The sequence below is a fragment of the Anopheles bellator genome, chromosome 2, assembly GCF_943735745.2.
Source record: "Anopheles bellator chromosome 2, idAnoBellAS_SP24_06.2, whole genome shotgun sequence".
In the NCBI taxonomy this organism is placed as follows: domain Eukaryota; kingdom Metazoa; phylum Arthropoda; class Insecta; order Diptera; family Culicidae; genus Anopheles; species Anopheles bellator.
The window spans coordinates 46,893,968-46,920,000 of record NC_071286.1 but is presented as its reverse complement, the minus strand read 5'-3'; the positions used below and the strand labels follow the sequence as shown (position 1 = coordinate 46,920,000).

The following is a 26,033-nucleotide window of genomic DNA, read 5'->3' as shown; positions in this document are numbered from 1 at the left end:
ACTGCTATACAAACCTGATGACACTTCATGTTAATACTATATATAAGAGCCACAGCGAATAACTATTAACAATCGCGTTGTCATATGACAAAGCCAATGTGACCAATATGACACAGCAAGTGTCTTATGAATAAAAAAGGAAGTTTCATTGTTTCTGACACACTTTTTATTTTAATTTTCGCGACATATGTTACATCACGGAATTCACAGCCCTTTTTAAACATCATTATACACACACAAAATACATTTGTAAGAACGGTTTGTTGCGAGCGACCGAACAGTGCAATCTAAATTGTACGGTTGCTGTTCTTATGCTTAACGTTTTAGAATGGTTGAAGTGAATGGCCTGCCGTTACCACCGGATGCCTTGAGAGTCAACTACCGGTGTTGGAGTGGAAGTTGTTTGGATTCTGCCGAGTGTTTTCGCTGTACCACTGGTTAGCCCGTTTACATCGTACTTCCTCTGGAGCAGAACCACTTCGCTGTGAAATTTGTCCATTGGAATGCGCATTGTATTTTGTTTCAGCGCATGTTCCTCTGAAAATAAACAAAGAAATCGAAGTGAACTTTCAGAATTGATGTGGTGTACTTTATTATGATAAGTCACCTAATAAGTCAGTCTAATACTAGTCACGTATCAAGGCTTACGGAGCAATGTTGCGCATGAGAGTTATATAATACATCATGAAATTAACTCACATCATGCAAACGAAAGCATCATCATAAGAATTTTTTTTTAATTTCTTTACATAAAAAAGCAATTTATTTGCTGAGAATTGAGAGCAATTCATCAAAGCTTTGATTAGATATTGGACACAAGTCCAGAAAGAATTCTAATAGTCCGTTTACAAACGTCCGCTAATAGAGTTATGCCCAGTTCAACACATTTCATTTTCATATTTCATACATAATACTTGAAGGAAGGCCTAAGCGGTCGAGTTTGTATCTGTTTCCGGTCTTCACGTGCTACTACGAACAGGCATTGAGCAATCGAAAACTCCATCAATTTGAAAGATCCGTCAAACGTCTATACGTTTGACCCAAAGGTTGCAAGAAAGAAGACAAAAAAGTACAAAAATAAAAAAAGTCTCGCTGATTACGGGTAAGAATAATTTGATCCAAAATAGTGTGGGTGAGTCCAATGTTTCGAGAATTGACGACATAGAATGGTAGTAAATTGAGAGGAGATAAGATTCGTACCTGTGGCTGAGAGAGAACCGTAGAGGACTCGGAGCAAACCGTTTCTCAGCGGCAGGTTGTCTGATTCTTGCTTCGTTTCCAACATTAGTTCACCTGACTCCCAGCCCTTGACTAATACTAGGGGTTTGCGTCCTGCAGATATGTATCACCTTTATTTCCATTTGCAGATTCAGAATTAAAGATGCAAAAGATTGCCGAATGCTAAAAAAGCGAAAGGAAAACAAATATGTTTTCCTTTTGCTTTGTTTCCGTTCATTTTCGGTTGAGCCACACTGGCCACACACACTTGCGTGGATTGGTCAACCAGAATATTTGAGGTTCCTCAATCGATCCATTTTGAAGTTCCACTTCCCCGAAAGTTCATAGTGTCTCTCTTATTTGGAAGGCTCAGAATGCAGTGAAAATAGGATGGCTCATTGCTACAACTTCGGTACTTTAAAGCATTGGTTTGTAGTACAATCATCATCGAATTAAATCAAAGTCACGGTGACTAACGTAACGTTCTTGTTAGATTTGTGCGATTTTATCTATCCTATCCTGATCGTTTGAATCTTTTCAGACGATTTTTATTGAGTTAAGGAACAACTGATTATCATAAGTGGCTCTGTGAAACGATATGAAGCTAATCATAAATTGAATGTTGCCTTTCGATTCCCTGGTGGAATGATTAAGCATTTCTGACTAGCGCCGAGTTTTGATCGATAATCGCTGTCAGAAAAGGCGCAATCAGCTTTCCCTGGTTTGCTAGACAAATGACACCGACCCCTAGATCTGGCGCCAAAGTGACGGCAAGATTGCACCTCAACCAGCGTGACAGTTATTACGATACGGGAAGCCCGATTACCGTTCCACTTTTCGTAAAGCTGCTTTAATTCGGAAGAGTCGTCGGATTGCGTGCGACGGTTGTGTTTGCTTGTTTGGCGACCGAATGGCTAGAGGACCTTGTCAGCTCCTACATAATCTTTTGTAACGCCTTTTGAACTGACTTATCAAGAGAAAGAGAGATGGACATAGAGGGGCAGAGAGAAAAGTTCAGGATAGTTTTCCGTTTCATTTATCCTCCCGGGGATTACTGTGCGTTGCTTAATTAAAATCAAACCAGAACTGTCGCCCGAAACGAACAAAACCTCCATACAACTGGCACAGCGGAGTTTAGGGAAGCGAAGATTTTACTTGGTGCGAGTAAGATTTTCGCTGAAAACAGTAACAACGAAACCATTCACTCAATCTAGGACCTTCAACTAATGTGCACAGATCGCTATCACAGCCACACGCACACAAACATGATTATCCTCGCACACAAACATTCTCTGGTAAGTGTGTCAATTCTTGCTTAGAATGAAATGACTTTTTTCAATTCTAAGCTGTGAATAACACTTACACCATCCGACACCTTCCTGCGTTGTATGCGCACATGCGCCTAATCATGGAAAATAGTATTCGTCGTATTCCTGCCAGCTTTTGCTTCACCTGTACTGGGCCGTCGAATTTATAACGGTAATAGTTGAGAACAGTTGCACTATAAGCTGCACTGGAAACCAGATGCACGGCTAATGCGAAATTAGACGATTTAAGACACGATTCACCCATGCAGCTCGTGAATGAAACGCAAGAACGAACCGTGACCAAACGAAAAACTGTGCGCCTCTTTTTGGTAACAGTTCGGCTGAAACTGCAGGATGAAATATGAATGACTAGTCCACTTTACGTCGCAGAGTATCGAGTGCTCCTCGGTTTCGGACTCCTTTCGGCAACTCAGGCCGTGGTTGTCGGGATACCGTGCGATGGTCACATCCCGACGAAAATCTCGCCGGTAGCCGAAGCTTAACGGAAATTTCTTACTCGTGATCAGCTCGGAAAGTAACTCGGCACTGGAATGTTGGAAGCACTCGAACCGTTAATCCGTTAGTAGTGTCAGAAAGGTACTCAACGCTGGAAACTCATGAGATTCTATCTCTCACTACTGCTGGCCATAGAGCAAAAAACGCTCTCATGAACTAGTTTTGGCCAGAGTTTACGATTCATTATACTTTGTTACTAGTACTAGTTACATATCAAGTCATCGATCCACACATAGCTTTCATTTTGGGTTGCACTAATTGCACCATCAACAAGTTTCTGTAAAAATATCGAGGACACTATGTACGTGGTCTGTTCAAAAAAATTCAGGACATTTGTGTTTTTTTTTCAAAAACTATTATATGTTATACTCTTGTGTCAGTCTTTATCTCCTAAATCGTAGCGTAACGCCGTCCTTTCATCCTCCCCATAACTAATTACTAATAACTAATAATAACTAATTTGTATGATGACACATCTGAATATCCATAAGCAAGCACCAGCTCTTGTTGTCGAGTGTGTGTTGCGGATATCTAAAATGCTGGTCATTCTTCCATACATTGCAAGCGTCCACCAGAGAAGAGAAGAAAACTAATCCTGCCAAATTTTTGGTTAGCATTTTGGGTCCGTACTGTCGGCGAAATATTTGATAGCGTTGCCGTTGGGACGCGGTAATTGTATGCTGTCGGTACTGTCACTGGTCATTCTCGATAATGGATAGAAGAGCCGAGCATACCGTAAGGGGATTATGGAAGGATTCACTGACACTGGTGCCGCGCGCTTGGTCTGATAACAATTTATCAATAAGCCATTCTCACGCAATGGGTACGTTGTTCCGCGAAAATGTTTATTTCTGAATTTGGCCAATGGTGGTGGAAGAGTTCAATTGCAATGGATGAATAATTGATTTATAACAAACTGTTTAAAAATCGGTGCGATTATTTTACCGTTACTATCATTATCAGTTGGGGAATTTTTTCTCATATTTCTATTTCATATTAAGAATGCTAAATACACTCTTCAAAGCGATTCCAGTCTGTCGAAGGCTTGCCCAGTGGTCGATACAACGTGTCGCATTGCAAGGAAAGTTATGATATGAATCTTCGGCGAGTGTATCGTCGTCGCTAAATGTTCGATCTATACCGATATACCCAACCAATTTATAGCAACTTCCCCGAGAACGCGCAATTCACAGAGAATTGTTGAATGTCTGAAAGCAATAATAGCAAAAACAGGAAACTAAGTTCTCTCTGACTCCGGAATGCGCTGCGCTGGGTAACGGAAAGCAGTTCGTGCAACAATGGCAGCAATGGGCACTGACCAGCGCAGCGATTCATAAATCTTACTAAGTGGTGTAGATGATGAAGCGTGCTTTGCTAGCCCCTTTATTATAAGGCCTGCCCACCAGCCTACGCCGTGAGCAGGCAATGTGGCAACGGCTATGAAACGGAACGAAACGCTTATGAGCATCCTTTAAGAAAGGTTTCACTAGATGTTGAAGCCATAAAAGAAAAAAATAGATTCTATAACCGAGCGCCCTTTTGGTCGGCGAAGGCAAGAGGTTCGAGAGGTCGATTTCAATTAATGGAAAAACATACGGAAAGCCAAGCTCACAGGCTCTTGGCGGATTCTATTTCACATTCCAACAATGGTTGTTGTTGTGGGGTGGTTATGCTCAGCATGATCCGTTCGTACATGTTTTAGAGATACAAATTGATTAATGTAATGCATTTCAGGTGAGACCTCGTCTCTATGGATCCAAAGACCTTCCAAAGGTTTCATGACTCGCCCTGCAAAAGCATGAGTCGCATTTGCGAAGTAGGCAAGGTTGCGGTTCCATTGGTTCCTAAGTTACGAATACTACTGTTGCGATGCGTCAGGACCATAAAAGAGACCACAGGACTAGGCCGGGCTCTTCAAGGAATAACTGGTAGGCGAAGAGTAAACTTCAAATCACTTTGAGTTTCAGTCGATTACTAAAAAACCCATCAAAAGGATAGTTACTGAAGTTTTAACAACGGCTTGATTATGCTTGCATCAAAACAATGGCAAAACACTCCAAATTACTGCCAAATCACACGCAAAGCATTTGAGCGCAAGAAAACGAACAAAAATGTTGTTGTAACTCCAAGTTGGAACAATCGGGTCTCTCGAAGTTTGGAAAACAATTATCTAGCGGGTACAATGAAGTTGGCTGTTTGAGTAATAGCTTCACGTTACACACCTCAACCTAATGGGGTGGGGCTTATAATGGCCCCATTAAAAACAATTCCTGAGCTTAATGAAGTTGAGTGATTGAAGATGGGTAAACATGTAAGTGTTGATCGGGTGTGAATAATTGGATATTCATCGGGGCACCCAACGAAACATACTCGTATGTAAAAGAGCACATCTACTGCTTACGTGGAATGGTTAGTAACTCCGAGAAATCTGGATTTTGGAGCCCCTACAGAAAACTGCAGAAAATTACGTCGTCCACATGATGTGCGGGACCAGCTGCGTCCCATGTACGTCAAAAAAAAAGTAATCGAAGTGTCCTCTAATGTTAAAACGCAGGAGCTGGTCAAACGTAGGGTTGAAGTGCTCGTGACTTGGAAATGCGCGAAAACTGCTTCCGCTACGCTCCGTACAAAGGATGCGAATTCTTTTATCATTCAAACTTCATTATACATCTTATCGTCGTTGCATAAATCACCACGCCATCTGGTTAATAATTCATGGGTTTTTTCGTGCTCAACTATCGATGCGGGCAGGACAAATCAGATTTATACCGGACCATCATTTCTCGTGTCCAATTTACACTAGTAACCGAAGTTGATCAGGCCAGTTCAAGTGTAATTATTGAGACGAATTTGCAGCATTTGAATATCGTATCGAACGATCGTGGCCACATTATTCCAGAAATATTCGACAAAGGTGACTGTTGTGCGGTAAACGAATATTACAAGGTAATAATTCACTCCGGTCGTTGCAGGTCAAAGCTATTGGTTCGACGTTTGAGACGATATTCCTATGTATACTAAATAGTAAGCAGGTGGTAGTAGTCAGGGGACGGTCAGCAGATTGGCACAGAGCGTGTTTGCGTGTCGCAACAGCCAGTTGTTGCTAGCGTGATTCTCGAGCCCCTGCCAAAAAATGGCGTGCCCCTGCGGTGGTAGGCAACTCCTGTTTACCATAACCTATCATTACTGTGGCCAGGGTGTTTCCTTTGCTGCGTACATTCAATTACGGTGTATGTTGGGCAGGTGGCCGTCGAGTATAATTGTTTGAATTAATTTTAACGGAAGAGCGCAAGAATATCTTCACCAGCAAGCTATACTTTTGGCACGCACGAGAGCATTACCGATAGGGAATTCGTTTTTCTTGTAGACGAGACGAGAGAGTGAGATCAATGGTGCGATAGACGGTAAATCTGTATTATGACCTCATGCACACCATGATTTCGTTTCGCCACGCGTTACGAATCATGTATCTGGGGGGTGGTGATTTGTGATCGTTTCGAAATTTGAGTGCGGTCCCATTTTGTTTTCGTTCATTAAGATCCGTTCCACCGCAAGGACATCGTGCACCACCACCGAGCGTAATCAAGTATGGTGTTTTGTAGGATAGCGCAATCATCCTCAGTGGCAGAGCAGCGATTTTGCAGGGTGAACTTATGGAGTTACGACCCCAGATCGGTTTACGAAAAGAACACAACCACCGAAGCCACCACGGCAGCGGCTTTATATGCTCTCGTCTGCACGAGCATTTACACCCGTATGTGAACATTACGCCTATAAATCATGGCCCTATATTCATGGGGCCGTGCTCATGTTTTTCAAATTCACAGCCAAACCGGGCGTCGGTGAAAGTCAACATAATTCGAGGCCCTTAACTCGGCGCCGAAAAATCCCACTGAAGAATCCGACCCAGGAGCGAAAAAGAGCGATCTCATAAACGCTGATGTCTGTTCAACACCGTATGTTTCGTTATTTATAAGCCGTAAATGCATATGCTTCCGAAGTGGTCGGTTGGAACATAAAAGTCGCATAAATCAGAACCAGATTGAATGCAGGCCTCAGTATGTGATGTACCCGTGTAAGTTGGTGTGTGCAAAATGGTCGTTCCTAGTGACATAAATGTCAAATAATTGCTGTCATGTGGAAACCTTTTGTTTTGGAAGGCCCTTTTTTCATTCTGGCTTACGAATTTTTATGTCGGTTTGCGTAAGATTGTAGACGACAATCGTCTGAAGGCGTGAGTCGACCAAGGCGACTGTTCCCCTCACCGTCAGATGCAGTGGAACATCATTTCGCTAAGCTGTGATGGATTGTGAGTGACATGCAAATGAGATTTGCTTTCTCCGGTATTAGATCAACACTTAAATCAACGCAGCCAGGAATAAATCACACGACACACGGATCTCACGGATTGGGGTTAGGGAATGTTTTTCGCCTTTTTATGGGTTCATTTTGGAGTTCATATTCGACACGCTCCGGTTGTGTGCCTTGCTCTGCCCAATATTCGATGTTTGACAGCATAGACTTGGTAGAGAGCCCTACGACTGGCGCTAGGCTTAATTCAACCGTTTATTTGATTTATACCGTAATTTAATTTCCGACCGGTACAGATGTTGCGGTGTCAATTAATTGCGAGTTTTTGGTGTTTTATGTGTTGGGCTTTTGATTGAATTATTGCCATGAGAAGAAGACCGAGCGTACGAACATAATAAAGCGCATTTTTGCCCGGCTGGTGGGCGCGTGGTCCGATGTTCGGTAGAACCATTTTCGGCTACGCGAAGCAGCTGCACAACCTGGACGGAGGTTGCATGTTTGACTGCGTAACCGTCACATTTCACGTTGTTTGCGGTTGTCTGATGATGATGATATGCGGTGCAGAAAGTAAAATTCGATGTGGTACCGATCGTGGGCTTGTGTTGTGCTTGTGGACAACAGACGCACAAACACGTGGCACACAATAAAACCGGGAGGATAAATTCCTGTGGTTTTATCACCAAATTTTCAAGCCACAACTGACACCCAGATACTGTTTCTCTCAGGAGACGACGGGGGATTTTATATTGTGTCACGATGCGGCGAGCTTGCTCTCTTGCTATTCAAAACCCCGTGAAAGCTGTTGGTGACCATAAGTACGATGCAGTTTATTGTGACAATATTACACCGAATTATACAATAAATATTCAATGAGCACTATTAAATTACCTCTGTTGATGGCCAAATAAAAATTGCGTATCAAAACGAGTTTGAAGTTTTATTCGAACATAAAAGTTTTGAATCAATTTTATTCGGGCATTTGAGCTATGTAAAATTTGTTCACCAACAAATACAGCCCGTAGTATCGGATGATTGTAGTTAAATATATTACGATATGTTAGCATAAATATTATAATATTGTGTTTGATAAGTATTAATGTTTTCCTCCGTTAATAAGCGTCATCTAAGCCGGTAACGTTGTCACACAGCTGGCCTGGGTTCGATTCCGGAGGTGCGGGACCAACAATCCCGCCGGATAAAAATGCAATGCTACAATATCCAACAGTAGAGAGAAATAAAATGGTTGATTTTTCAACGATTGGCGATGTTCTCCACACTTGGAAATTCCCTACAATGCATCCCTTCCCTAAAATGCAGCGAGCCATAATAATGTCAGGATTATTAGTAGCATCGTTGCAACCCTATTGGACAGCATAACAGATAAACAGGTTTTACAACAGACTTTAAGGTACAGCTATACTTCTAAATCGTACGGCAAAACATTGAGGTTTTCAATATTATTTATGAAATAATTGGTTTCCTCAGCACCATTTGATAGCATAAATAGCAGGATACCGTAGCGACTAGAAATGTTGCGTGTTGGCATTAAATTAACCACACGGCAGGCTTGAAGAATACCTAACCGCATTCACCGATGGAACCGATTCCAACACTAGTCGCCGACGGGCTCATGGTAAGCGTTAATGAATGCCAGAGTGATGGACCCTGAAGAGAGTTTGAACTTTTCGTTCTATAAAAAATGAGCCGCATAAATTATCGTCACAACGTCTCTGGTGTAGTTGGGCTTTGCCGTCGGATTTAGCGCCAGCTGCGAAAACTAATTCGTCCCGCTTCACATAGAACACGAAACGCATCCTCGCCAAGGGGAGGGAAAGTTTTTCCTCAATTTAAATTAGTTTATTAACTTTAGCAACTCAGCCTCGTACAACGAGAAGGACTGAAAAGCGGTGGTCTCTCGCTCGCGATGCAACCGATCCGTTCGGGTGTTCCATCGGAAGAAGTTTCGCGATTTTTCACAATCCCCGCGGTTCTCCGTCTTGCCTATCTACGCAAAAGAAGTTGGTCCAGTTATCTCAGCTGCTCAGTGAGTTCGCACAGCCGCAAAGACAAAACGAAAAACCAAAGGTCCTTAAATAAAACGCAGGCCACGGTAACCTAGAAGCTGGAACGAACCGTGCAGAGGATGCACCCAACGGCGGGAAGGAAGTTTTGATTCCCATTAGCTTGTTATGATGCTTTCCTAGTTGCTGTTGCATTACTTTTTCTCCCAACATTCGGATCTTGGAAGGAAAAATGAAACAGGAAATTGTGCGTAGTAAGCAGCAACAGAAATCCTAATTGAAAAACTTTCCTGAAACACCGTGCTCCAAACTCGTCGATCGACCGACGCTGTGGTATGTGGAATTGGTGGAACGAGGCCAAAGGGTTGAACTAGATGATGAACCGTAATTTGAACAGCTGCAAGTGGCTCCACGGTTGTGTTCAGTTTCGCCGATTTATGGAAAACTTAGAACTTGTATGAAAAAAATGTGATAAGGGATATTTCAAAGTGGTGGAATGCTGAAAGTCATTTCTTGCATTTCTATCAAACGAGTGTACTTTGCCATTCATAACTTTTAACCACCATATGGATGCAATTGAAGATCTCAACAATAACTGAATAACAATGCCGGACTTTTGAATTAGCAAAGGAACAAAACAGACAGCAAATTTTGTGTCTCACGCAGCTATTTGAAAGTAGCTTAAGCTCTAAAGGTGGCATAGTGACAGCGTCCCGTATAATTCCTATGCATTTCCCCTAATTCGCCGGACAGTTTCTTTTCTTCATGAAACGTTTTGTGATTGCATGCCTTGTCGAGCTACATTTTGTTGCCAACTCGCTGATTTCTGTTGACAATGAGTGCCGAACACGTTTCTTGCGAACGCATGTTATCGGTGCTATGTCGTCTTACACTCGGAGCAAAAGTTAAAGTCGAATGAATTACGCTGTCAAACATCCTGTACCCAGTGATTGAACGTTGGCACGTATGGTGCTGCAGGTGCTGCTTTGCATGAAACACCACAGCACCATAGCTTATCTCATCTTCCCTTGCGTATGATCGCTAGCTTAGGCCAGGAAGCATGCAGTGTATGCAAATGTGGGCGCCGGAAAACACTTGAACAATTTGCCACGATTCACACGGAAAAACGATTCAAGGAAAATGGTACTGGAGTGAGCCCTTTGGCGTTTGCCGTAGTGCCGCGTGAAGGGTGCAAAATGGTAAAAGCTCAATTAAGATAAGCTGGTTGTCGTCGAAACGGAAGTGTGCCAGTGTGTGGGACACAGCAGGAGACATGCGTTGGCTATTGTGAAGGTGAAGCGAAGGTTATGGAGTGCGTGGAAGAAGTGACAAGCAGCAGCACCACTGCAACACAGTGTCGGATTAAGGATATAAGCCGGGTGGCCGAGTCGATGACTCGTTAAAGAATACCTTGCTTCCTCAATATCTATCTAACTATTCAATATCTTTCTATATCCTTCTTAGACAAATGTAGTCACTGGCAGTCGCTAGGATTTTGCTTGAAAAAAAAGCATAAAATCGGACAGCCCTGATGTATGAGGGCTTTCTCTTGAGGGCTCTTGGTGGATGAACTACAAGGGTAGGGCGAAGCTGGGGTACGATGAAGCTATTGTAGGGTCTGAAGACTGAAATGAAAACATTACCGGAAAAACTCATGCCGTGCTCACTATTCTCAGTCCGCTTCCGGTGTCTGGCGACGATTTGGGTTTGGGTCGTCCCATCTTTGTTCTTCATTTCATCCACGCATGGTCTGCGGGAGCCGGAATGGGCTCTGGTGTCAAAGCGACTTATCTGAATTGAAATCTTTCTTACGGTACTTACTTTGTACATCGCTGTACGGTTTCACCGAATCGCTGCAGAAATGAAGTGCAGACACACACAACACATTTGCGGAGGTTTCACATGTCAAACGTAAGAGAAAGTTTCCATCGACAAGAGATGGAAACTGGCCAAATACTTGATGGAAAATCTCGAATAGTACCTTGCGGTTTCTCCTTTCTGAAAGCACGGCAACGTCAATCAGCTTAGCGCTAGGTGTCAATGAAATTGCCAAACGAAACGATAAAGACAGATTACATAATTCCGTAACGTTCTTAGTATGCATGCAAAATTATTTGAATCAGAAACCTCTTCCGGCGTAAATCACAGTAAATTTTTGTACATGACTTCTTCAACAATTTTTTATTACTGACAGTATACAATAAAGTTATGTCTCCCAAAGGATATAATCTAATGCAACTTCTTTTCATAATCTAAATAAAAGTGTTATCGTGTTGTTTAACTTTATTTAACGCAGTTTTTTTTAGCAAAGTCATCCATTTTTTTTTTGGGTGACATTCAAAACTGTATTTAAGATGTTTTTTTTTTTAATCTTAGAGGAACGGACCGGGCCGTATTTATTAAATTTACTTACTAGGTACTTAATCTAGTTTAACAAGATTAGCTTAGGTAGTACTTGGCATTTCCTCCACTTCAATTAGCCTTATCCCGGGCTAGCTCGGCTGAAATGTGTCAACATGTGTATTTAAGATGTTCGGATGGTCCGATTTTCGTCAAATATGCACCGTTTTATTGGAAAATTTGTTGTCTTTTCAAAAATAGCTTCATAATGCCTCTTTTATATAAGACTTGATCGTTATTGGCGATAAACTCGAGCAATCCATTTTCACAATCCTTTTTTGATCTTACTTTTTCATCACTCAGGAAGTTTTGTAATGCGCGAGAAAGATGTCAATAGGTTAGTACAAGGTGCGGAATATACGTTGGATGCATTAAAACTTCCTCACCAAGCCTTCGGACTTTCTGGCGAGCCACTAAAGACAATGACATTTCGTTGTCCTGGTGGAACACAAATCCTCTTCTGTTGGTCAATTCTGATCGGTTCTGGTCAATTACTAGCTTCTAACTTTGCAGTAATTGACAGTAGAGGTCTGAAGCAACTCAGAATAAACGATTCAAATCCCACCTAAATACCCAATAGAAACATCCTAGCCGTTAGTTCTGGTTTGGCCACCGGTTAAGCTGCTTCACCACGCTTAGACCCCGATCATTTTCACACAGTATGGTCATATGTATCCCATTCCTCATCCCCAGTACCCACCCTTTTAAGAAATGGTTCCATTTCGTTCCGTTTGGCCAAAATTGCGAAAATGGAAATTGGAGCCATCATGTTTTTAGGTGTAAATAGGGTGGCGTCCAAACATCGACCTTCTTTGTGAATCCAGCTTTGCGCAAATGGCTTTAAGCTGTTCGATGATTGATCTTTAGCTTTCGGCCAATGCTTTGATTACAAACATGCCGATCAGCTTTGATTATTTCTGTGATTTTATCGACATTTTCGATGACGTGCCTGCCTAGGCTTAAACACAAAAAATAACTGAAACGGGTCAACGAAATTAAAATTTGTCTTCACTAGCCGTTAGAATATCGGCACTACAAACAACATGCGCAACATTTGAGCGGCCTAACATGAATTTTCACCTTCTAATTTGTTTTCGCCTCATATTTGTTCGCATTAGTTTTATATACACAACAATACATATTACAACAACACTGCTTTAATCAATATTTTCATATTTTTCTCATGCAATGAACCTACAAACTTTGTTATCAACAATAATGTAAAGCGCAAGATATTTAAAAAAAATGAACACATTGTATTGAACAAGGCATGGAAAGCTACACTTTATGTTTTTAAGTTGCTAAGACCATTGTTGAATTTATTTCACATATTTGCCTGTATATTTGATATAGAGTATATTGAATGTTACAAAAATTGGCAAAAGTAATACAAAATTTGGCGAATACGGTATGCCAAAAACCTAGCAAACAAACTGAAATGAAAGCTTCCAACCATCGAAACAGAATTGCGTGAAAATGAAAATAAATGACAGCGCTAAAGAGGCACAATAAAAAGTTCACAATCGAAAAGCTCCCAATCGCTCCGAGGATTACCGAAATGCGCAAAAAATAACACCCACGACCCGCGAAGTGAACGCGAATCGAGAAAGACAGCACTAGGCTTGCAGAAAAAATTGAGTTTCCATTTCGTTGAATTTTTCACGAATTTTCCATCTTCGGGAGACTTACAGGATTGAACGCCATTCACTTGCATATGCACAGCCCACCGTTGCTTTGAGAGACGATAAAACGTTCAGTCTGCAAAACCACCAAGATTTTCAATTTGCAATCATCGATTAAATGAAGATTGATGAGTTTGAAATAAGAGCCGAATCTGGTTTTGTAGATAATTTGTGCCAATTTATGTTCCTTTTGTATTCCATTTATTTATTTTTCGATTGCACCCCAAAGGATTTGGCAATTGCTGCCAATCCTGAGAATACTGGGAGGAGTTTATTATAACTTAAAGCGAAACACGACAAAACTAAAAATATGAGAAGAAAAAATAAAAAAATTAATGAGAATAAAATGACGACTATCACAAATTGGTACATTGATTGAAACTCAAGAAATTCGCTTGCGTTTATGAACAGTAACAAAACAATTAAATTATTGGCGTGAAAATATCAACAAAATGTATGTTTTATTTGATCTTTCCTCCTTATTCGATTCGTTCCTCGTTGATTCGTTATCGTAAAACATGTGCTAACGTAGGAAACCAAGTTTTCAATTCCAGTTAATTGTAATTGTATAAACACAAAACGAAAGAATTAAACTGCAACTAAAGCAAAAAATTGATGATGACTGCAATCAGTTTCAGTAAAAGAATTATGTATTCAGTTCTGTGTTGTTGTTTTTTTAATTTAACTATTTGTTATTGAATGATATAAGACATGAAACAATTATTAATACTTAATACAAAACATAATAACTTGCTGAGCACAAAACAATGTTTTCATATTCGTAAATATACTAATGACAAATATTGACATTTCCCATCTTGATTTAAATGGTTTATTTGATATCTACACTTGTTTTTGACTTGTCTTGACTGTATTGCAACTACGTTTGTGATTAAACTCCATATAAAACCATTTCGACATAAATTATGTATAGGTATGATGGACAACTTTATTAATAACAATTCAAATCCTATAGAAAAAGATAAGACAATAAAAACTTACGTAAATGTGAATCAACTTAATTTGTTTTTGCACGTTTTAGCAAACTCACTTTTCTATGCTCATGAATAATCGGGTTTGATAACCATTTGGTCAAAACGTGTAGCATGGTGGCATGGTTAAAACTATCAAACTCGACGGTCTCTCTTATCCTTGGAGCCTAAAGAAAAACTAAGACTGTTTGTTCTCAACCAGTCGTCCTAGAGATCGCAGAGGCTTACATCCTAAGGGTTTGATTTTGTCGCCCAACACGTGACACAGCAGTCGAATCAACTTTGACTTCAGATCGTGCTAGTCTCAAACTGAAGATTCCCACGTGAATCGTTAGCGACCTCCATCAAACCGAACGTGACCGGAAACGACACCTTCAGTGCTTCAAGCCGGAATCGAACAGTTTTAAGATTAAAGCATGACACGAACTTTGCACTATTTATCAAACAGTTTTCTGTTTCAATGTTTTGGTGGCATTCGCAAAAGTCGGCAAACTTCAACCGTCCAACTTTTGGGCCCACTAGAATATCTTTTAAGTGGTCGCTTCATGAAAGTAGGGTTGCAACAAAAACTGAGAGGATATCGTTAGCGTTATGTTGGTTGTCCCTAATCGTTGAGGCCTGTCGCGGCAGGCAGCTTAGCAGGCAAGAAACAGTAACCAAACAAAGTTTGGCCTTAGCAGTTTACTTTCCTCCGTAACGGTGTTGTGACGGTGTGCACTTGTTTTTTGTCGCGTTTCAGAAGGTGCGCCTGGAACATACATTCAAGAAGATACGCTTTGCTTTCGGATCAAATTTACCTATACATAATGAGATAACTACCGCACAGTAAGGTTCCCCTGCATAAATTTTGAAAATTATAAATACTATTATTAATGATCACAGAGCGACTGCATTGCTGCATATCTAAGGTTGGTTGACATAGTTAACCTTGTTAACAGATAACTATATTTAACACCTCATAAACCCTTGAAGTTGAATCACACAGCTCTAGACCTGATACTGTTATTATGGATCACTCGAACAGAAAATAATTCAAAAATGTACGGCATAGGTACATGCAAATGAAACGCTGTTCGCGATATGGAGTAAGGTTGTTTTAGGCAGTGCACTTCAACTCTTTTGGTGTAATTTTATAAAAATATTTTATTTGCAATTGTAGCAATAATTTGTGCAATTTTTGTGCCTTTCCAAATAACGCTAATTGTAATAAAACAAAACAAAACTTTACCCTTTCAGCTCCTATTAAGTGATCACGCCTCATGAAATTACCAGTGCACAAATTACACTAATTCTGACACGACGAATGGCTATCTGTCGTGTTCGAAGCAACCTTCATTCTACCTTTAACACTTCTACTTCATCATCATGGTTGAGGTCCTGTTAGCAATGTGGATCTTTAGCGTTGGGGTAAGAGGAACATCCCGATCCGGAACAGGACTCCGACGCGCATGATTCTCTCGAATTTACGATCCCCAAACTATGACCATGTGCAGTGCGATAATGGAGTAAACACAGCGTTGTGCGGGCTTAAAGGATGCTTGAAACTCTTTAAATGCATTCGGTCTGGGCCTGGTACTTACCAGCGTCAGAGTTTCCGCCAAACTCGCAACCATTGTAGGGGAAAATTGGATGGAAATTGAAGAGATGGTAAAGTTATACTGTCAACCATTCCTGGTCTGGAGAAAAACCAAACTGGTAAGGTTGTAAGGAGGGACAGAAAGAGAGAGAGACACTAAAAAAGGGTAAACGGTAAGGGTGAGAAACCCGGTGTCAGTAGATGTGTTGTAGGTTTCGGTACATGTTCTTCGCCAGACAGAATGCCGACCATCACTCATAGGCCTCGGTTTCCGTTAGGTTGAGTTTACGATCATCTAACGGTGGCTGCTTTCGAAAAGCGGCTATTTTGTCGTTACTGCGCAATGGATGAGAAGTGGCACTAAAACCGGATGTAAGCAGTTCTCATTAAATTGCATCTCATTCATGTCATTGTACAAGACCATGGGACCGGTAAATGGGATGGTTCGTCCTCAGCCTGTTGGTTTTCCATCACACGACTACCAAAAACTCTGATGTTGTAGCATCAGTTTAAAACTGAGTTTTGCAGCTACTTCCACACATGGGAGAGTCGCGTCGCAAGGTGTTTGTCCTTTTACTCGTGGATGCCACTAGCTCGTTGAAGTTTACAAAGAGAAGAGACATTACATTAAGTATATGGTATAAAAAAGCAAATCAATTGGTTTAAAGACCAATGAGTGAGAGAAAAAACGAGAAAAAATACTTCGAAACAAATGAAAACTTTTAAGATTCGTGAATGTGGTGTAGGTATGAGATTTGTTGTGCAGTACTATGTTAGCAGAATGCATACACCTCGTTGTGATAAAAATTGTTATTGTAGTTTTTTGATAAACGAACCCGCTACCTTAAACCTTAACTCCTTTACTTTTCCCTTACTCCTGAGGAAGGCGGATGGTCTTGAGACTTGAAAGCCTTAATATTATACGTATAATATTGCTATACGAATGAAATATTTTACGAACAAAAACACTAACCATTCTGACCGTTCCAACATGACATGGTAAATATTGTTGTTGGTAGAGAATGTTAGGTCAATTGCATTGCAAAATTTGTAAGTGATGAAAAACTGAACATCAATGTGCGGCCGTTGATCTCGTGTATAATTCGATCCACGTTGGATATAGCACATTTCGTGCGCTTTCAATGTCGCAATACCTAATCTATGTCGTATACTTTATAATGAAATTTTATTACTTGTGCTGACTTGTCGAGCGATGATATCACAGCAGACACCTTGTCTGGGAGGCCAATAGATTGTGGTCGGATTGATTGAATGGAAATTCCAAAACATTCTTCTTTTTCAATGTTTTGTTCGTCTCAAGCACGAAAACGAACATCTGTTTGTCAAGGGGAAATGATACTTTATGCACTGGAGAAACTATTCCTTTCATTAGTTCTTCTTGTTCTTCTTCTCACACTTCGATTACCACACGTCAACGGCCACTTTCAAAGAGAGACTTCGATACGCATGACCCCATTGCTGTATTTCATTGTAATAATTTAATCTTAATTCGAATGTAGTGACAACGTGAATGTGACACTTGATGTAATGCTTTTTATACACGTCTCATGTAGCCAATCATGGCCGATGAGTATTTTACAAATATACAAATATACAAATTGTTAATTCGAATTGTTGGTGTATGTGTTGTCGCAAAGAAGTCGGCTGGAAAGCTATTGCGGATCACCGCGAAAAACTAGCATAGCGCAAGAGTTACATAATTCTCAAATTTGACAAACATAACGACATTAGGTTTTGCTGCGAAAGCACTGTCTAACCCGAACTACTATCATTTTTCAATCAAGCGTGGTGGCCGCTGCAGACTAATGATTTCATGTGGTGTAAATTATTCTCATCATCGCACCATTTTACTTTCGCGCAATGAATTAATTTTCTTTACGATTTAACATTGGCACGATCGTGAGTCCGCAGGCCGTCAACCGCGGCTCATTCCTAGAACGCTTTGTTCCGTGCTAGGTTTTTTGGGCTGTAACCATTCCAGGTGAAAGAATTGGTAAAACCAAGTTCCACAGGCCAGTGTTCCTACGGACGCTCCTTTCTTGCTAAGGACGTTATGCTACCAAATGCTTCGAATGCTACGAAAAAGGGGCCAGTTCGGTTGGTTTGCCACGTAGCTGCATCGCCGCCTAGTGAACGCCTGGCAACAGATATCTTGTGGCATTCTGCAGTGCAGTGTTCAAAGTTCGGTGCTGGCCGCCGCTGTCACTATATTGTGGCCAGCTAATTTATGCCACAATCTCATGTTTATGAACCATTTGCATGTTTAAGGCAAATATTTATACTTCGTTCCTCGCCATTTTGAAGTTCACTTCTCTATCCGTCTTTCTCTGTGTAGTCTTTTGTTTCCGTTTCACTTCCTCTTATATTCCGCAGACCACGAGTCCACGACGATGGCCAAGATGAAATATTCGCAATTGGGAAGGAACTCAGTAAAGACTTAAGGCGTGCTGGCGTGACGGTGGGCCGTGTTGGCTTTGACATGAGCTTCTGCCATTATCATTGTAGTTCTCGCGGAAGGCGTAGGACTTCGGGCCGGATAGGAAAACGAGTGCCCAGTACCCACTAATAGAAACGTTGGCTTTGATTGCTTCGAGCTTGGTGCACTTTAATTAACTCTTTAATGAGTTGATTAATACATTTACCGAAACGAACTGCCACATTGCGGAAGGTGTGCTTCAACTGGAACGTTTGGTTAGCAACTGCAGTCGGAGGTATAGGTAATACTACTTCGGACGTTGGTTCGGAAGGATGGTTCGGTCACACTGGAGCACGGAAGGACCTTCGTCTCCGCCGTTTGATGGGTATTGAGTTCGGGTATTGAGTGCTCGTTATTTCAAATTTAGGTAGTCATTCATCAGGTTATTTTTCACACCAATACAATCATAATATTTTTTTGTTTATTTCTTTATTTGTTTATGGAATGGCCCACAAATGGAATGGTCTCTTGAGCGAGCCGTGTAGTCGTAGTAACAACCCAATAGAAGTTGCAAACTTGAAAAGAGCAAGAATAAGCGGATCAAAATAAAGGCTGGAAAATGACGAGCAAGCTCACCGACGCTTCGAAAAACTGTAGAATGTTTTCTTAAGGAAACAGCTTGAAATACAAACTAGCACTGTCTGGAATATTGACACACGTCGTATGACCCCGCACGGACTAAGCGAAGGGTTCTGAGTTGACGAAAGCACATCCAGCGAATGATTTTGTGTGTGTATTTGCCGGTTTCTCGTGATTTTCGTAGGGCTTCAAGCGCAAATTTTGAAGTATCAAAATAAGGGCATAAGTAGCGGTGGTCGGTAATGCGTAATGCTATTAGCGCATATTAACCTCGTTGATGAGCTCTTCCTGTCTCCGTGCCCGTATAATGATTTCAAAGCGTCTTAATGTAATTATTTCTTTCGAAGGGTTTTACCAATTCCCTTCAACACTGCGCTTATCACTCTGATCACGATTATGACTGAACAATCTTTCCAGGTGCCGATATGGTGCGAAAAGTAGGAGTATGCTCTTAGTCTTAGGCCGGGGCAGTTTGTCGAAGATGTAGTAAATAAGGGTATACGAGAGAGGCTTCAATATTATGAAATAGTAAATAACATTTATTTTAATAATAACTAGCTGTTCTCAATCCGCGAAAGCCAATTATGTTTTTATTTGAACGACCAGAACATGATACAACTTGTAGTATTGCGGTACACTTCCAGGCTTCAAGCGGACATCAAGTACTGGGAAATGAATTAGTTCCGCGCTAAACCAGTTTTTGTTATGCTAGAAGTTGTACGTAACGCCTGCCGGCCGAGGCCGAAGGTAAACTCGATACATATTCAATAATCCTTCTGGCTATTCGTGTACCACAATAATACTAGATATGACCCAAGAAGTGGTCACGTACCATAGAGTGCAACGAATTGTTGCTACGGTTTTCTCAGTCGGGTCTTTTTAAGGACGAGGATGACGTCTGTGCTACTCACATTATAGTACTTAGAAATCCAATAATTACTCGTGGAAAATCAACTGTTCCCCGGAAGGCAGGTTTACGGAATTGAATTCAGCAACACACAAGTTGCACATTCTTGGGACAATCCTTACGCATACGCGTGGACTGTACTTTACGGTCTTCACAGAACCTCATAACAAGATTCACCGCTGAACAGCACTGAATGGTTGTACGACACTTTATATGCCCTTTTCCGATAAACCCATTTGAGATAACGACAAAGTGTTATCTAGTTATGGTGACAGTTTCTTTCTTCTATTCAATTTGAAATACTTCAAAAGATTGTTGTGCACCATTGTGGAACTCGCCACCGACACGATACTGATTCGCTGGATAATTTTCACCTTCTTATCGTCAACGGTCATCTTGCCGTTGATATTTTCGTTTTACCAATTTTTCGGTTTCCATCTATTTCCTGATTCGTTCGTGTTCCTGTTTCCGGTAGGCAGTTAGTGGCAGTCGACACAACAAATCGGATACACTCTTTGTATTTTCCAACAGTCGCCGTAATAGGGCGACCAATTTTCACGGGATATGTCCGTGGGGAAATCTCTGGTGGGCACGCAATGGAAAATAAAAATCAGTCAACGCCTTATGTCGAAGGCAATCGGCCAATGGCGATGGCGATACGATTTTGGTGGTCGGTGAAAACGATGATTCCTGCACGAGTTTTACTGAGCGTTATCGGACGAATAACAATAAATGTGATTTATACCCTGGTCGGTGCTGACCGGTCGATCACGTTACGACAAAGTGGAAACGGGACTACGAGTATTAGCTTGGTTGCACGAACTAGACATCTGGACTAGACTTTTATGAAATTGCCGGTCGCCGGTCTTGATGAGCGTGGAAGGTTGGGCGAGTCGATGTACAGCATAAGAATCGGCCCACCAGTTTCGAGTGGCTTTTGTTTTCTGTGAGGTTTACAAAAGCACGTACATTTGGGCGACGGCAGAAACTAGCCCTGCTTCTGGTACCCACACAGCTAGTGGGCCAATACAAAATCGCCCACTGTCATCTTACCTACGTGCAGTGTCAAATCAGTTGCAAATTCAAATAGCATCGGGACAAAAGATCCAATGCATGTATGCACTCTTCCCTTTTCCGGATAACGTGTTGTATGTTTAGAGCCATGGTTGGGTTACCCGCAACAGGATTGAACTGAGCAGGCACACGCCCGGTTGTGGTGGCCGTGGTCGTTTGCTGTCAAACCCACTTGCGATAATTCGGGTAATCGCACGGGAATGGTTCAAGTTTCATTGTTTCTCCAAAGGCGTGCGTACTACGAACCCCGCTGAACCCGGTCTTACGGAAGACCAAAACAGAGCCAGCTTCTTCAATTTGGTTCAGAATTGAGGCGAAATCAACATTTACATGTTCACAGATGGTTTACATGTTGATTTACAACCACGTAATATTTGTAATACTTATTTGGAATATTTTATGTGCAGTAGTGGACTGTAACGGGGGTTTCTTAACCATGTTTTCGTTTTTCTTGGCAACTTCATTTGTTCAACTCTTCAGTTGATAAAAATTTGTGAAAGATTTGTGAAGAGAGGATGATAAATTTCAAAATATGTAAAATCAAAATAAATAATATAAAAGAAAATTAAAAGAAATTCTTCCTATTTGCCATATGCTCCCAATGAAGAAAGCAAAAACAAACACTTTTTGTCTAAACAACACTTTAACATAAACGCTGGGCGTATTTTATTGTCAAAACGAGAATCTGCCACGATTTGATGTTATTCCCAAGAGATGAACAACGCACAGAAAGCAAGAAGATTTCCCCAGCGTCAATTATTTCCCGATTGCTGGAGGAACCAGAACTCAGTACTTAGAAGGAATTCCTTTAGTATTTCAGAATGTTTGGCAAATATTCGATAAATTAGTGATAATTTTTGGTTAAAACTTTTGCAAAAGTATCGCCAAGTATTTTCGGAAGGTGATGAAGTGAGAAATAACTTAAAAGAATTTCCAACACGGTTTTCCCCCCAACAATTCGAAAACAATGACAAATTGCTTAGAAGCATGGGTATAGAAAGATCAAAAAACAGATTTAAGAAGTCTTTCACACTTCATCGCTACGATAAATTCCAGATTCGTTTGCTCAAATTAATAAAAGGGGACCGGAAAAGTTGTGACACATACAAATACATATAGAAAAAAAACGGAAAACGAATTTCACAAAGATTGAAACAGCAAAAGCAATAAATAGCTAAAAACGTGGACTCATGTTAAATTGGAAAGCAACAAATGACAGAAAAGACCTGTCGGTGCTTAAGAATAAATTTGATTTGAAAACTTTTCCTATGAAGAAATGATACTTTCTACCTTTCTACCGGGGCCTCTAGCCCTTCAGATCTCTATCACTCACGGCAGACTTTGTAACTTCTCCGCGTCAATAAACGAAAAAAGGAAAAAGGTTTTCTTTACAAAAAAATGAATTTTAAATGGCACACAACCGCGAGAAACCCAAAAAGAAACAAGACGCACTAAGGAAAATATAAAAATCATATCATAAATAGATTCGTCTACCAAGAATCTATAGAATCTGGTTTGTCGACAAATCTGGCAGTTCGACAACTTCAAGACAACTGCAATTCCAATATCAATCCATGATTTTTTCCTTTCAAAATTGAAAAAGGTTCTAGAAGTGAGAGGCACAGTGGACTACTGCAGGAACCATAATGGTTCTACTTGAGCAAACTTTGATCAATTTCGACCATTTTTATCAGAAAAAGGAAACTTTCTTTTCAATTTCAATAACTTATGGTGTGAGCTGGTAATTTGATAATTCGAGGTTTGAGTTTATACAGGCAAAAATGCGAAACTAGAGAAATTCAACATTTTAAAGGTTATCCACCGTTTATATGGGTGTATTCATATAGTTCACTCTTATTTAAAAATTGGATACAAGCAAAACAACAACTAAACCACAAAAGCCATGCTTAAATATTGACAAAATCATAGTTTGCAATCAAGGATGTTTGTACGACACTGCTAAATAAATTTCAAGCTCTTAGCTCAGTTTGGCATTGTACTTGATATAACCTAGTAGAAGCACAATCGGCCTTACGTAGAATCTCTGCTCGTGTGTCGTGTAGTCCACCACTTTTCTAACTTTGTTTCGCGCTTCAGTAGTCGAGAAGAACATCCAAGCACCACACACTTAGCAGAAGTTACAAAATAAAATGGCTCCCCAAACAAAATGCCTTCCCATTCATAAATTTCAGCGTTCAACATACGACGTCGACATAGCTTATCTCGTGATTTGCGAAACCACGTTGAATAAATATGGGCACTGAAACAGTTTTGTTTGTAAAAGTATGGCAGATTGTCACAGATTTGCCTGAGTGGAATGGCTTTTTGGGCTCTGGTCGTAAAGTTATGGAGGAGTTTTGAGCTTGATGGACACGAACTCGGCAACCCCTATAATGTGCTGTAAAATCGAAGCTGTTAATCCCAGTTTCGGATGGATGTGCAAATTGAAAAGTTTCATCTGAACCACGCTGCGGTGTGATCGTATTTCATCATGAGCAGAAATTTATCACATTTATTTTGATTAAAAAACATACAAAAACGTACGAAAAAGATTACGAAAAGGCTATAAAATAGCGCGGCGCTCCAAACAAGAAATTTCTACTGCCATTTTGCCCAAAATAATTTTCGATTATTGAGAGCACAACGATGATTAAGAGGGCACCCATTGGATTCCATCAGCGAACTTGGTAATGTTTTCCTTTTATGTTAAATTATTTCCACAACTGTCGCTAAAGTATGATAGAGCGTACTGCATAACGTTAAAAAAAAGTCCGGTAAAGGAACTTACCTGTAAGATGGGACCATCAACGAGTAGATAATGCTGTCATAAATCACCACAGGTAGCAGTAACGAAAATGGAGGAACCATAGGTTCACTTGCGTCCACTCTACCAGTTCATTGGATGCGCTGAGCTGGAACCTGTAGCAATAATTATAATCAAGGGTTCAATAAATCTTTTTAGTCATATTCGGGATTCAGTGGTAGAAAACCAAGATACAGAGTGGACCCACCTCAAAATAGCATGCTTTCTGCGAGATGGTTTCCCGTATGTGGCATGTCACTTCGCTGGGAGCGAAACAACAGATACTCCTTGTCTTGGAATGACACAGTAACAAAATGTCGAGTGCTAGTAAATCAAAAATAGTTATTGCAAAGGATAAATAAATGGGCTATTTACGTGCCTCGCGTATTTGGTTTATTGATAACAATCTAATAAAGGAGACAAATGTCACGGCGCCACAGCAGGCTATCACTAGTTACGCACATTTCTACAAAGCGAATACAAAAAAAATTCAAAAGAATTTACGCAACAGTAATATACAAATAGAATGGAAGAATTAGTTTTTCCACTAAAATGTTACCGAAGACTGTAAACATACACATTTTATTACGTTAGACGTATCCCAGAAGTATCTGTTGTTTCGATGTAAGTACCTCGTATTCTTAAATGCTCCGGTAGACGAATACAAATAAAGCTCCAAGGCAGATTTCATTTATTAAGGTAATTTTTATTATTATTGCAACATGAAGAGCCATATTAGTCAGTCCTAACCTTGAACTCAGAATTGATGCGCGGTCGCCTCTCACCAGACATAATGACCTGTGACTGACTTTCTGTCTTACGTATAACATTTTTAAAAAATATGTAAATAAATAAATAAATAAATAAATAAATAAATAAATAAATAAATAAATAAATATCAATTACGACTACATACGGACAATAAAGAAAATAGAATATTGTAAATGCAAATGTTTTTCATAAAATACAAACGAAACTAAAATTTAATATTGTGCAGAAAAAAATGTTGGTATTGGCGTATGCAATCGCTTTTACATAAAAAGCATTACTCGGTTGTTGCATGAAAGCGTTCGTTAGCAGCGTAATTGAAAAGCCCTTGGCAATTAGTGTACTAGTGCAGGCCACTGTTTTGCAATTTTTGTTTTGTTTTGTGGGGCAGGGCAATGTTTCTGTTGCGAGTCATTCCTAAAAGCCTCACCGTGTACTTCCCTTCCTTCTGTATCTTTCAGCGCTTACGAATAGTTTCTACAGTCCATGGTCAAATCGTTGCAAGAATGGCCCAAATCTCATTCGAGTAATGGTAAATTTTTTCACTGTTTCATGTTTCAACGCACCATAGCACCTAACTCAAAACGTCCATTTATTCTCACTTTGCCGTCGGTGATCGGACCGTTCATTTTCGCTACTTGTTCGTAGTTATCGATCAATAAAGTATGATTTGTTTTTTTCGTTAAAGAAGATTTTAGAATTCAATTTGATCAGCTTCCCAATCGTAAGCTGATTCAAGAGTCCGTGCTCGTTTTAGGCAACATGAAACGATTCGCTAAACCAATGACTCTCTCAAAAAATGAAATCGGTTTATAGCCATCGACAGAAACTACACAATTCGAAATACTGTAGGTTTTTGTTGAAAGAATTGCATGAGGTACTGCGAACTACACATCCAATTTTCTCCCTGCTTTGAACGACTAAAATACTCTTTTCGCAAACACTTTGAAAATAGTGTTGAACGCTGCAACAAATACTGGGTGATAGTGAGTATTAATTAGATTAGGTGAAACAACATTCGCAAACATGTTCAGCATATTTGAAACATACTTTAACTTTGAAATTTTACGTTCCCTACATTAAATGTTACATGTTCATATTCAAATGTAACATATTCAAAGTTTAATTCAACAAACTTTCTATAGTAATGTTAACAAAAAGCTACCGTAGACGTTTTCTTTCCAATGTAATTTCCAACTATTCTAAACTGTTTGTGGCTAGCGAAGACAACCATATTTTCTCCAAAATCATTTTAAAAAAGATAGAATTATTGAATCATATCACGTATCTGTTTTAGCTGTCGTTGGAACCGCTGCTGATTTTTTTATATTCAACGCGTGATGCAACACATGTTTTCTTCTTGGTGCCAAAAATAACGACTT

General features: G+C 40.3%; 1 protein-coding gene across 2 annotated transcripts; it reads right to left on the bottom strand.

Annotated features, from left to right (window-relative positions):
* Nucleotides 1-207: 207 nt before the first annotated feature.
* LOC131211019 (uncharacterized) lies at nucleotides 208-2,836 on the bottom strand. Of its 2 annotated transcripts, none has more exons than XM_058204355.1 (2): nucleotides 2,582-2,836; nucleotides 208-537 (listed from the first exon to the last, which is right to left on the bottom strand). In XM_058204355.1, the coding sequence occupies exons 1-2, from the start codon at nucleotides 2,788-2,790 to the stop codon at nucleotides 375-377; spliced, it is 372 nt and encodes a 123-aa protein (XP_058060338.1). In that variant the 5' UTR covers nucleotides 2,791-2,836; the 3' UTR covers nucleotides 208-374. The 2 variants fall into 2 exon arrangements, with proteins under 2 accessions (XP_058060338.1, XP_058060339.1); XM_058204356.1 differs by lacking the exon at nucleotides 2,582-2,836 and adding an exon at nucleotides 1,201-1,455.
* Between the last annotated feature and the right edge of the window lie 23,197 nt (nucleotides 2,837-26,033).

Excerpts from the sequence above, each read along its gene's own strand:
- LOC131211019 (XM_058204355.1), bottom strand. The coding sequence starts at position 2,790 with ATGGGTGAATCGTGTCTTAAATCGTCTAATTTCGCATTAGCCGTGCAT. Across the intron at positions 538-2,581 it reads GCAGGAAGGTGTCGGATGGT|AGGAACATGCGCTGAAACAA; the intron begins GTAAGTGTTATT and ends GTTTATTTTCAG.